Raw genomic sequence first — 12,830 nt, forward strand, 5'->3', positions numbered from 1 at the left:
CCACCCAACCTGAATGTTTTTAAGCAAAGAATCACGAAAGAAATCAACTCTTATTCCAAGAGTAATGCTCCAGCGAGTGATTGAAAATTTTAGCTCTAGGTTAAATGAGTGTGAACAAGTGAATGGTGCGCATAAGCAAACGGTTATTTTTCATAAATAAACTTCAAGAACTGCTCTTTAATTTAAGAATAAATACAACGAGTGTTAATAAATATTGTTGTTTTTTATTTAACAACTAAAAACGAAAAACATTCTGAGACACCCGTTACAATTAAATTTCAAACGTCCAATCGCAAAGTGCATCGTAAAACTATAACTCCATAAATCATTCAATCCGTTCAATATGAACCGAACTTCCTCTGATAGGTTGTGAACTTGCGCCGATAACTTCTTAAACGATCTACAAGCAAACTCGGAAATGGCTTAATGGGGCCACTGAAGTTTGAATGATATAAATAATGCTACGGCTGTTATTGGACTTGTATACGATGATTTTTAATCTTATAGGTGTATATGAATATATCTTATAGGTTTAATGAAACATGATCATTTTCGGGAGTTTTATATATGTCCATTTGCCTGGTAGCTTCCAGGTGAAAAGACCGGAATTCATGCTTTTCTATGTTTTTCTTGATCCATTGATAAGTTAACACCAAACAAGTCGTCGTGGCCTAAAAGATAAGATGTCTGGTGTACTCACATCGAGCGATGCAACTATGTAACGGTAGGCAACGGCTTGGCTCTGCCCCTAGCATTGCTGACGTCCATAAGTGACGGTAACCACTCACCATCAGTTGGGCCGTATACCCGTCTGCCTATACGGCAATAAAAAAAAAATGCTGCAGTTCAAATATCGCTAGCAAATATTTTCCAAATTCGTAACTTCCTTCCACAAATGACTTCCACGATGAAGAAATTAACATCGTATCTTAAAAAATCGTACTACGAATTGAGACATAGAACTCGAGTGTCAAAGTAGAGGGTGGCATTCAGGTTGGGTGTCCACGGGCTCCGGTAATCACTTTAATATCAGATGAGCCGTGGACTTGGTCAACTGTTGATGTCAGTTTTATCGAAGTCGTCGTGGCCTAAAGGATAAGACGTCCGGTACATTCCTATGTAGCGCTGCACCGATGTTCGAATCCCGCAGGCGGGTACCAATTTTTCTAATGGAATACGTACTTAACAAATGTTCACGATTAACTATCCACGGAATAATATCGTGTAATAAAAATCAAACCCGTAAAATTATAATTTGCGTAATTACTGGGCTGTGAACTCGTCCACACATCTAAGCAATACAAAAAAAAATGCAATAGAACAATCTGATATTCAGTCATCAAAGCTTGAATGAACACATTTTAAGCCCTGCGGCCCAAATCTCAATTATATCATATTTATAACGAATGTCTCTCCCTTTCATTAGGTAAGGTTAATTCGCCGTAACTAGGACAATATTTGTTAATAGAGTCTTTGCTAGTCAACGGTATTATCATTCTTAGCATACCCTAAAACAATACCGGTCGGTTCAATCAGCTGCGCCGCCTGCATTGCTGCAAATTACAAATCAAATTTCGACCGACAGATGTATGGCGAACGTGCCGAAATACCACAAATGCGACGCTACATAACCAGTGTAAGCAAGACCCTAGAACATAACGAAAACCCATGAATTTTAATAGATTAAATGGGTACCAGTAAACCATTCAGTCATCGTACTTATAGCTGACGAATTTCGTCTGAACGAAGGAATTTCGGAGAAGCCTATCAAAAATGTGAAGTTTAGTTGTCTCTCTGATGAAATGTGAACTTAAAGCATGTTCACGAATGAATCATACGATAAAGAAGTTGTAAACATATAAATAACCAAACTCTCACAAAATGTATTTTGCGTAATTACTGAGACAATAGACATCAAGTCTCAAGATTTCATGTCTCGAGTAGCAATCATGTTATTAAATATATATGGGTTGTGATAACCACTTAGCTCGTTCTCCCATTACTGCAATAAATAACTCTCTTTCTCTATTTCTCAGTCCATCCGCTTGTTGTTTGCTCTTCTGGTGTTTTCACTAACTTGGAATATTTTAGGTACGAAGATTGTACAGTCGGTATGTATTATTTCGGTAGCTGTCATACTGGAAATCCGAGATCCGTTATAATCATGCGTTCACTGCGAAGAAGGACCCATATAGCATAACGCCGCAATTCTAAGGAGTATCCCTCCAATCTTCCTTAGGATTCTTGGGGTCGACATTTCGAGTGATGTCCAATATCGGATCCATTTGGAGGAGAAAGTCAAATTGGCTTCAAAAACACTGGGTGTCTCAACGGAGGGAAGCGGTACTACACTTTTGGACTTTTGCTTTACAAAGTTCACCCCGCGTTGATTACTGCTTTCACTTCTGAGTCCCCCAAATAACAGCTGCTTCGATTTGACTCCATACAGAAGAGAGCCGTTCAGATTGTCGATAATTCCATTCTCAATGACCATTTGGTACCTTTGGAAAATTAATAACATGGTACCCGATGACAGGAAATGGTGATTGACAACACGCAGATCTCAAAGCAGTATCTGATTTCTCAGGTCGTAAAGAGTAGATCCAAAGAATTCGTCCTGGTTTATCGAAACTCACAACTCCTTATCCAAACCTATCTACAATTGATAAAAAACATTAAAAGTGTACTATTTTTCGTTTTGAAAAACTCATATAATTATAAAAATATTTTCAAGCATATAACGCAATGAAAAACTTGTTGAACAAGGTAGTTCTCTTCTTTTTCTCCAATTAGTTTGGTTTTAATGAATAATTATAATTATATTGTCTATTAACCTTGAATTTCAAAACGTATATATAGCGCTAATTTTAAATAAAGCAAACAGTTGTTCAGATAAACTTAATCACATTTTATGCACTGCTCAAAATGATTAAGAAGCTAATTTTGTGTGCTGCGCTTTTTATCTTAGATGCTAATGCAGGAGCAAGTAAGTAATCACAAATTATAGATTTAAGAAAATAATATGCCATAGCCATTATAAGTGTAAATTGGAACATTCAATACTATATTTTCTTTTACCAGTGTTAATACTCGTAAACGAGCCGTTAAAGTCTAAGAGAATATTCAATAATTCAATTATTTTGTAACTGAAGTCTAGAAGTCGATTTCTTGTACTTCTACAAAAAATGGCATATCTATTTGGAAAATATTCGAAAACAAAATTATTAAGATCACTTGTGTCACTTACCATACGGCGCTGGGGTAACATCCCCATAAGGGTTTTCCTAAACGCTATAACAATGGATACTGGTAATGCTGCCTTGGCCACACTAATATTAAATTAGTATCATTGGGTTAGTTCTATGACGGTATAATCATCAATTTACTTTATACCGATCTGTTATTCTCTAACAGATCATAAATTAATATTTAATCGGTTTTCAGATTTCATCTTATAATTGACGAGGGAATTTTGTATATTCCCAAATTAGGATATCTTAGAAGAAATAACCCATTTTTCGAGCTTTCAGCCCATTTTCTGTTAAACTATTACATTATACGGATAAATAAATACGGAGTCCATAAATAACACCACCTCAATGCATCCTGCATTGCATTCCAAGCCTCAATTTTATTGCATAACGACTGCTCATCCTTTTAATGAAAAATTCCTCCGGGAGAAGTAAAAAGCCTCAAGTAAAACCTAATTTACATATTAATTTGTATTTAACCAACTTTCAGTTGATTTCATCAAGCCTTGCGCTTGGAACGATAAGGCTTGCATTTTAGATTCATCAAAATTAGCGCTACCGTATTTTGTCAAGGGTATTCCTGAAATAGGAGTCTCTCCGGTGGATCCTTTTACCATTGATGAAGTCAACGCCGATAATGGAGAACTGAAGCTTCTGTTCAAGAATATAAAAGTGGAGGGTATTTCGAAATGTGAAATCAGTGAAATAGAGTAAGTAATCACATTCCATATTAACATAACATTATTATTAACGCGATATGCATTTGTTTTGCAGCGTTAGAGTTTTGCCGTCTACTTTTTTATACCCAAAAACGGATTTGTGTGTTTTTGGGTCTTTTGATCTACCCACAAGCATTTTGCATAATGAGTTGTTTTCAATGAATAGAATATCTCACCCTAAAATGGTCGTATATCTATGATAAATCTAAAAGCTATTAGAAATTGAAATATTCCATTTGTAAAGTTCAAATCGTGTATGAAGCCTCTAGTCTCGAGAATTATGTTGCGATGGTTAATTATATAATAACATTTGTCGGCTATTGGCGGTTGTTATATGAATTCTAATTAAAACCACATAGTTAATTCCAGGATGAATACAGCATTAAATTATTTACATTTTCATTATAATAATTATAATTATATAAAATTACATACGTACGTATTTAATTATAATTTTTATAACTCCTTTAGTATTCATTTATTATAAGGAAGTAAATTACGTTGTTTTTTGTTTAAACCAACTTATCTTATTATACACAAAATAAATACGCAAGTAGATTTATATCGGTTGGCTTCTGTATTTCTGTATGCTAATCCGACTATTAGGGCTTGAAAGTCTAAATCGCTATTGCCTAATCCAGCAGTGAGTAAATTCAGTCTAATAAACATGACGAGTTTTTTATTTATTTATTGCTTAGATGGGTGGACGAGCTCACAGCCCACCTGATGTTAAGTGGTTACTGGAGCCCATAGACATCTACAACGTAAATGCGCCACACACCTTGAGATATAAGTTCTAAAGTCTCAGTATAGTTACAACGGCTGCCCCACCCTTCAAGTCGATACGCATAACTACTTCACAGCAGAAATAGGCAGGGCGGTGGTACCTACCCGTGCGGACTCACAAGAGGTCCTACCTCCAGTAAAATTTAAAGTAGAGTTTAGGCGTCTTCTATGGATAGGTTTGATAATTTTTTGGTTTTTTTTTTTTTTCAGGAGACCAACAGACAAAACTCATTTAAGGTTTGTTTTACATTGCCCCATAGTGATAACGGGCAAATACAAATCCGGCGGCAAAATATTATTAGTGGACGTTGAAGGAGAGGGAGATACTGAAATCAAGACCGGTAAAAAAATATGTTCATCACTAATTTATATTGCACTAGCTGACCCGGCAGACTTCGTAGTGCCTCAATCGATAAATATAAAACAGAAACTCTTGTATAAAATAAAATAAACTTAAAACAAACAAAAGGAATCCGTCCGACGGGGGGGACACATCAAAGGAAAAACAAAATTGTTATTTTTGTTTAATTCTGAGCATTTTCATATTTATCTACCTTTTAAACCTTCTCTGGACTTCCATAAATAATTGAATACCAAAATTAGCCAAATCGGTCCTACCGTTCTCGAGTTTTAGCGAGACTAACGAACAGCGATTCATTTTTATATATAGATTGTTGTCTATTTACTTCCTTGTTTGAATTTTATTGTTATTGTTTAATACACTTAAGTTCCAGTTATGTATGGTTTCCGTACAATCCCGGTAAGTATTAAGTATTGACGTCGTTTTTAATGTCTCCATAAAACACTCAGCGAGTATGGATGTGAGCAGATGATATTGCCTGCTACTGCTGCGTGAGCAGTATTCAATCTCTTGCTTCCCGAGAATGGCGGTATTAGAGCATCTATTGCATACATCATACCTTGCCTATTTCTACCGTGAAGTAGTAATGCGTTTCGGTTTGAAGGGTGGGACAGCCGTTGTAACTATACTTGAGACCTTAGAACTTATATCTCAGGGTGGGTGGCGCATTTACGTTGTAAATCTCTATCGGCTCCAGTAATCACTTAACACCAGGTGGGCTGTGAGGTCGTCCACCGATCTAAGTAAAAAAAAACATCCACACGTGTTTAATGATACTTCTAATGGTAGGAAACACATTCTCCTAGTATGAACCAACTAAAACGTACAACACAAATCTTCGTATTTAATTTGTAATTTCTTTAAAATTAGAGATGAAAGCTATTTTTTGAAGAACAGTATTTAAATAAAGATTGTCCGAATGATATTATTAACTAAGCTAAACGAATATAACTAAAATAATTGAAGCAATACGATTGAAAATCTGCAGTATAATCAATGAATGTATTTTGGCATAGATTCATATTTGCTAAAGTGTATTTTAATTATTTCCAGATAAAGCCCGGATCGAAGTAGATATAAAAATTGTTCGATTATATAAATAACACTAAGTTATACACAGTTATACTTTGTATTTATTTAATATTTAAATGTAGATGAAAATACAATGCGGTGGATGTCACGGAGTAGAGAAAAAAAGTAGTGCCATAGATTATATTATATCATCTCATATTCACATTGAGTGTCAAGGCGCCAAATTTAAAATTATTTCAACACTTCTCCTCAATTTAAGCCTTAACAATAAAAGTAAATACTATTGTTTTATATTAAGACAATTATTAAACCAATGAATTATATGAACACATTCCCAGTTTAGATCTTAAGAAAGCAAATTTATCTCTACATAATGCTTTGGTAAATATATCTGCATACTGATTGTCTGTACCTACAAACTCTAATGCAATTATCTTTTGATGATACTTTTCTTTAATAAAATGATATCTAACTTCAATGTGTTTACATCGTTTGTGAAAGTTTATATTTTTAATGACACTTATAGCACTTTGATTGTCCAAATGAAGAGTCATTGAATTTTGTTTATATTCACTGATGTCACTTAAAAACTGTTTAATCCACATTGTCTCTTTAGTAGCAGCACAAGCAGCAATGAACTCTGCTTCAGTAGTAGACAGGGCTACTGTCTGTTGTCTTTGACTAGACCAAGTTATAGCTGCTCCATTCTTGATAAAAACATAGCCAGTAACTGATCTACGGTTATCCAGATCATTTGCATAGTCTGCATCGCTGTAGCCTGTAGTTTCTGACGGTTCTGTGGTTTTAACATAACACAGGCCATGGTCTATTGTATCTTTCAAATATTTGAAAATCCTCTTCACTGCGTTCCAGTGACTTTGGTTATAACAATTTAGATAACGACTCACCAGACTGACAGCAAACATGACATCGGGACGACTCACTATAGCCACATGCATCAGGGAGCCGACCGCTTGTCTGTATGGTATACTTTTATTAGGTTCTTCATTACCCTTTTGCAACTTTACATGAGGGTCAACTGGAATACTGTTTGGGTTAGAGTTATCCATATAAAAATTTAATAGCATTTGTTTAATATATTTAGTCTGATGTATGAATATACAGTTACTAAATTGCTCTATTTGCATACCCACAAAATTACTAGGCTTATTTAATACTTTTATTTCAAAAATTATGCTCAATTCTTTAGTGAGCTCAAGCAATGCAGATTCATCTGTTGAGAATAACAATCCATCATCAACATATAGGCAAAAATAACATTTCTTATTATTAACTAGACCAACATACACACATTGATCTGCCTTAGTGTTGACAAAGCCATACTTCTTCAGAACAGTATCAAATTTGCTGTTCCAGCACCTCGGAGCCTGTTTCAAACCATAGAGGGATTTATTAAGTTTACATACCATGTTTTCTTCACAAGGTAGGCCTTCTGGTGGTGACATGAATATGACCTCCTCCAGCTCTCCATACAGGAATGCTGTCTTCACATCAAGTTGAATAACTTTAAGATTATTCTGAGCAGCTACAGATAATAATATACGTATAGAATCGTACCTCACAGTTGGTGCAAATGTTTCATTGTAGTCTATGCCTTTGGTTTGTGCATATCCTTTGGCACACAGCCTTGATTTATACCTTGGTCCGGTTGGTTCATCCTTTATACGGAATACCCATTTACAATTTATAACTTTGGTATTAGCAGGTCTCTGAACCAATGTCCATGTATTATTTTTCTGATGAGCATGTAATTCCTCGTCTATAGATCTCATCCATTTCTCTTTATGGATTGAGTTCACAGCTTCTTTATATGTTTCAGGAACGTCCAAAAGCATAACTTCATCCTGACACAAGTATGTATTCTCTTCTGGATCATCAGAAGACTGTTGCACCTTCTTCTTTCGGCGTAGAGTTATGTTAGAGATAGGGAGACTATCATAACTCCTATCAGGTAGGTAGTCGCTGTCTGATGATTTAGTGTCACATACAGTATCATATGAACCTGTTGAAGTAGAATCATCTGTCATTTCAGATGTTTCACTTTCTTTGCTGTCATCAATATTCATTGATGGTTTCTTTTGAGATAGTTCTATGGGAACATAGTCCCTTTTGACAGTTGATTCAAGGAATGTAGCGTCTCTGCTTTTTATCACTTTTCTGGAATTTGGTATTATGAATCGATAGCCTTTGGTGTGATCACAATATCCAATAAAGATCATCTTCTGTGCTTTTGGGTCCCACTTTCTGCGTTTCTCCTGTGGTAAGTGTACCATAGCTTCACAGCCAAATATACGCATATGTTTCACATATGGCTTCTGTCCAGACCATAACTCTTCTGGTGTTTTAAATGACAAAGACTTTGTTGGTGAACGGTTTATGATATAAGCAGCAGTGTGCACTGCATCAGCCCAATATAGTTTAGGTAAATTGGCATTCAGGAGCATACACTTTGCTCTTTCTATAAGACTTCTGTTCATTCGTTCCGCAGTCCCATTTTGCTCTGGAGTGTATGGTGTGGTTGTTTGATGTATAATTCCACAACTCTTCAAGTAATCAGAAAAATTGTTATTGACATATTCCAATCCATTGTCTGTCCGGAGAACTTTTATACGAGCTTCAAGTTGATTTTCGACTTCATTTCTGAATTCTTTAAACTTTTCTAGAGCATCTGACTTATTCCGGAGAAAATATACATAGATCTTCTTTGAATAATCATCCAGGAATGTTATGAAGTATTTAGATCCACCGAGTGTTTGTGTTTCCATAGGACCACATATGTCTGAGTGAACCAATTGAAGAGGGGTTTGTGCTCTCTTGCATTCACTTTTAAAAGGCAGCCTCGTTTGCTTACCTTCTTTGCAGGTGATACATGACAGATTTTCTGATTTTTCAGAGAAAATTACATGATCTACATTGTCAGACATCTTTTTCAGACTATTAAAATTCAGGTGTCCCATTCTTTGGTGCCATAGGTAAATATCCTCTGCGTCAACATCAGACATGCATGCATAGCCTCTTCCAGGCATATTTAGCCGGTACATGTTGTTGATGATACTGGCCGTTGCTACTATCTGACCTCTGTTTATAATAGCACAGCCATTTTGATTAAACCTTACTTGGCCACCGCTTCTGACAATCTGGCTAACTGATATCAAATTAGTTGCTAGTTCGGGAACACATAACACATTTCTGAATAATAATTTATTTTCTTGACCCTTCTTATTACATACATTTAAGCTCACTTGCCCTGAGCATTGCACATTTAAAATTTTGTTATCTGCAGTTCTAATTGTCTTTACAGAAGGCGTGTCATTCTCATTTGACAGCAAACCTCTATGTTTGGTCATGTGTGAGGATGCACCTGAGTCCACGTACCAGGCATCATCTTGAGTCGTAGATGCTACAAAAACAGCAGCATATGAGTTACTTGCTTTTTGTGTATCTTTAGTCTTGTTTTTACATTCTGGACTTTTATGTCCATATTTATTACAAGTGTAGCACCTTGGTCCTTTTGATTGCTTTTTGGAATTCTTATGAAATTTCTTGGTAACTGCAAATGCTTTTGAGTCATTTTCAGGTGGTCTTACATCTTGTAGTAGTTTTGCCTTTACTGAGTCTGAACTGATTTTCATGCCGGAACTCTCAATAGCTATTATCATAGGTTGGTAAGATTCGGGTAGACCGGAGAGCAGCAGTGTACCTAGCCACTCGTCATCTACTTTAAAGCCTATGTTTCTTAGCTTGTAGGCAGTGTTAATAATTTTGCTTACGTATTCCTCTACATTTTGGCATCCAGCAAGTGATGTATTACAAAGGTCACGCAGTAGACCAACTCGGCGTGTTAGCCCGGAGTCATCGAATGCTGATGTTAATTTGTGCCAAACTTCCTTCGCAGTCTTCGCCTCTTGTATGTGAACATAGTTTATCGGATCCACTGAGAGAATAATCTTTGTTTTTGCTTTAATATCTCGTTTTGTATCTTTTACCTCATCTTCTATACAATCCCACAGCTCCTCGTGTTGCAAGTATGTTTGCATTGCAAATCGCCAAGTTGCAAAGTTATCACGGCCTGATAGCTTTTCAATTAATGCCATTTGATTATTCATTGTGATTGATAATGATATTCGGTGGATTTTAGTTAAAAAAAAAACAATATGCCGGCTTCTTATTGAGAGGTTATGTTCACTGCAAAACTGTCTATCACTGATTTTAAAGTTTATTTAGCACTTTTATTATTTATAGGCTTTACTGGGCCCATAACCTGTTCGATTATATAAATAACACTAAGTTATACACAGTTATACTTTGTATTTATTTAATATTTAAATGTAGATGAAAATACAATGCGGTGGATGTCACGGAGTAGAGAAAAAAAGTAGTGCCATAGATTATATTATATCATCTCATATTCACATTGAGTGTCAAGGCGCCAAATTTAAAATTATTTCAACAAAAATGAAGACCATTGTGAAAGACGGCAAGAGCTACTACAAATTCACCAGTTTCGATTACAAATATGAACCGATCGAAAAGTTGCATTTCAAATTGGACAACTTATTCAACGGAGATAAAGCGAGAGGTATAAAAAAAGACGAATCTGAATCATGTTACTAGCGTAATTATGACACAGCTAACATTTTATCCAAGAAATTATCGGATTTCTAATCAAGGAGTTAGTTTAGCGTGATATATTGAACTTATGAGGACTCGCTTAATGACATCTTTAGCATCACGCCTATTTCTCCAGAGAAAGTAATCTTGCTTTTATTTTCATGAGTAGATTAAACATTATTCTGCATGATCCCACACTTCTATCCGCTCATTAGTCAATCCAAAACAGCTTAAATTAGAGCATTAACAAGTTGCTCCCAGTCAGAATTTACGGTCTGAAAAAATAGCATTTCTCCCAAAACAATCGATAATTCGACCTCACGCCTCATATTGTTGTTTAACAGCTCCCGTAGTTGCTTAACATCTTTTTTTGACGACTCAACGAGCTCACGGCCCATCTGATATAAAGCGGTCAATGATTAATTGAGAAAGCCGCCACCCACTTTGATACTCAAGGTGTAACACTTAATTGTATAGCAATTACGCAAATTATAATTTTTGCTTGATTGATTTTATACACGGCGTTCTTAGCTGTTCATCGTGGAAGTCATTCGTGAACTTGATTTCAGTACGTATTTCATTAAGAAAGTTTGTACTTGCCTCCGTGATTTGAACACGCCTTATCCTTTAACAAAACTATGAACATACTATATATCTGAAGTCGTCGTGGCCTAAGGGATAAGACGTCCGGTGCATTCGTGTTGAGCGATGCACCGGTGTTTGAATCTCAGGCAGGTACCAATTTTTCAAATGAAATACGTACTCAGCAAATGCTCACGATTTACTTCCACGGTGAAGGAATAATATCGTGTAATAAAAATGAGACCTGCAAAATTATAATTTGCGTAATTACTGGTGGTAGGACCTCTTGTGAGTCCGCGCGGGTAGGTACCACCGCCCTGCCTATTTCTGCCGTGAAGCAGTAATGCGTTTCGGTTTGAAGGGTGTTTTTTTTCTACCTAAGCTGATAGAGGCTATTTCAGCGTAACCTTAATTAGTGAAGGGTGGGGCAGCCGTTGTAACTATACTTGAGACCTTAGAACTTATATCTCAAGGTGGGTGGCGCATTTACGTCGTAGATGTCTATGGGCTCCAGTAACCACTTAACACCAGGTGGGCTGTAATTTCGTCCGCCCATCCAGCAATAAAAAAATATGTATTTTTTTTTAATAATAATAAAATATCATCAACTATAGTTTGTTTAGCTTTCATTGTGGCTTACTCATAAAATATATTATTATATTATAATATCGTTAAATCGATAAATAATATCGTTATCGTCAATTCTCATAATAGTAACAGTTCTTAATTCTTACATTTATTTACGAAATGCGTTAACGTTTTTTTCTTTTTTCTTTTCGTCTTTATAATTTCTTCGTCATACTTGAAACGTGTATGTAACCTATTATTTGCATGAAATAAAAGGCTTATTATTATTATTATTTACGATATGCGATATTATTACGCGTTTCCTCACAAAACTGTTTACGAAAGTGAAATTAAAATATAATCGCCGTTGTACCGATCCAACTAGCACTGAACAACGTGGATCTTTATTATTATTTTATATGTTGCAGCCGAACCTTTTCTAAAGCTCTTAGATCAAAGCTGGAAGGAATTGGCTCAGCTAGGAAATCCTCTCATTAAGGCAATAGTCATGAAAGAAGCGTCTAATATTGAAAAAATATTCCTTGCTATGCCAATAGAAGAAATCGAGCTGCCAGCTTAGTGTTTATTGTTTCGAATAAAAGTGGATTTTCCGTATATATTTTTTGTTTTCTTTATTCGAAGGCCAGTGGGCAAGAAGAATTATTTTCAAAATGGGATTACACTCACAACCGCTCGTCTCAAAGTCAGTTAAAAAAAAAATATGTTTGGTGTCGTGGGACACCGGATAGGAACGGAGTTCCTTATTAAAAAAATATTAATTTTAAGTTCTATTCGAGGTATAAAGAAAATCAAACTTGAGGTTTCGCTACAACCCACGGTCATTCGGTAAAGTGCGAACTTATTGTGGTACACTTCATTCACGGTTGTTTGCATAAGAGT

The 12,830-nt window shown here is 35.7% G+C and overlaps 1 protein-coding gene across 1 annotated transcript; it reads left to right on the top strand.

Annotated features, from left to right (window-relative positions):
• Positions 1–2,884: 2,884 nt before the first annotated feature.
• Positions 2,885–12,547, top strand: LOC101737235 (circadian clock-controlled protein daywake). The gene is made up of 6 exons (XM_062675171.1): positions 2,885–2,986; positions 3,742–3,961; positions 4,967–5,097; positions 6,171–6,202; positions 10,632–10,749; positions 12,359–12,547. Exons 1-6 carry the CDS (start codon positions 2,926–2,928, stop codon positions 12,508–12,510), a joined length of 714 nt encoding a protein of 237 aa, XP_062531155.1. The 5' UTR covers positions 2,885–2,925; the 3' UTR covers positions 12,511–12,547.
• Positions 12,548–12,830: the final 283 nt, after the last annotated feature.

The sequence above is a fragment of the Bombyx mori genome, chromosome 23, assembly GCF_030269925.1.
Source record: "Bombyx mori chromosome 23, ASM3026992v2".
NCBI lineage: Eukaryota > Metazoa > Arthropoda > Insecta > Lepidoptera > Bombycidae > Bombyx > Bombyx mori.

What these genes read in the sequence shown, in the direction of transcription:
- LOC101737235 (XM_062675171.1), top strand. Translation starts at nt 2,926, where the DNA reads ATGATTAAGAAGCTAATTTTGTGTGCTGCGCTTTTTATCTTAGATGCT. An exon ending in AGATGCTAATGCAGGAGCAA is followed by an intron (nt 2,987 to 3,741) that starts GTAAGTAATCAC and finishes ACCAACTTTCAG; the next exon opens with TTGATTTCATCAAGCCTTGC. An exon ending in TCGAAGTAGATATAAAAATT is followed by an intron (nt 6,203 to 10,631) that starts GTTCGATTATAT and finishes ACAAAAATGAAG; the next exon opens with ACCATTGTGAAAGACGGCAA.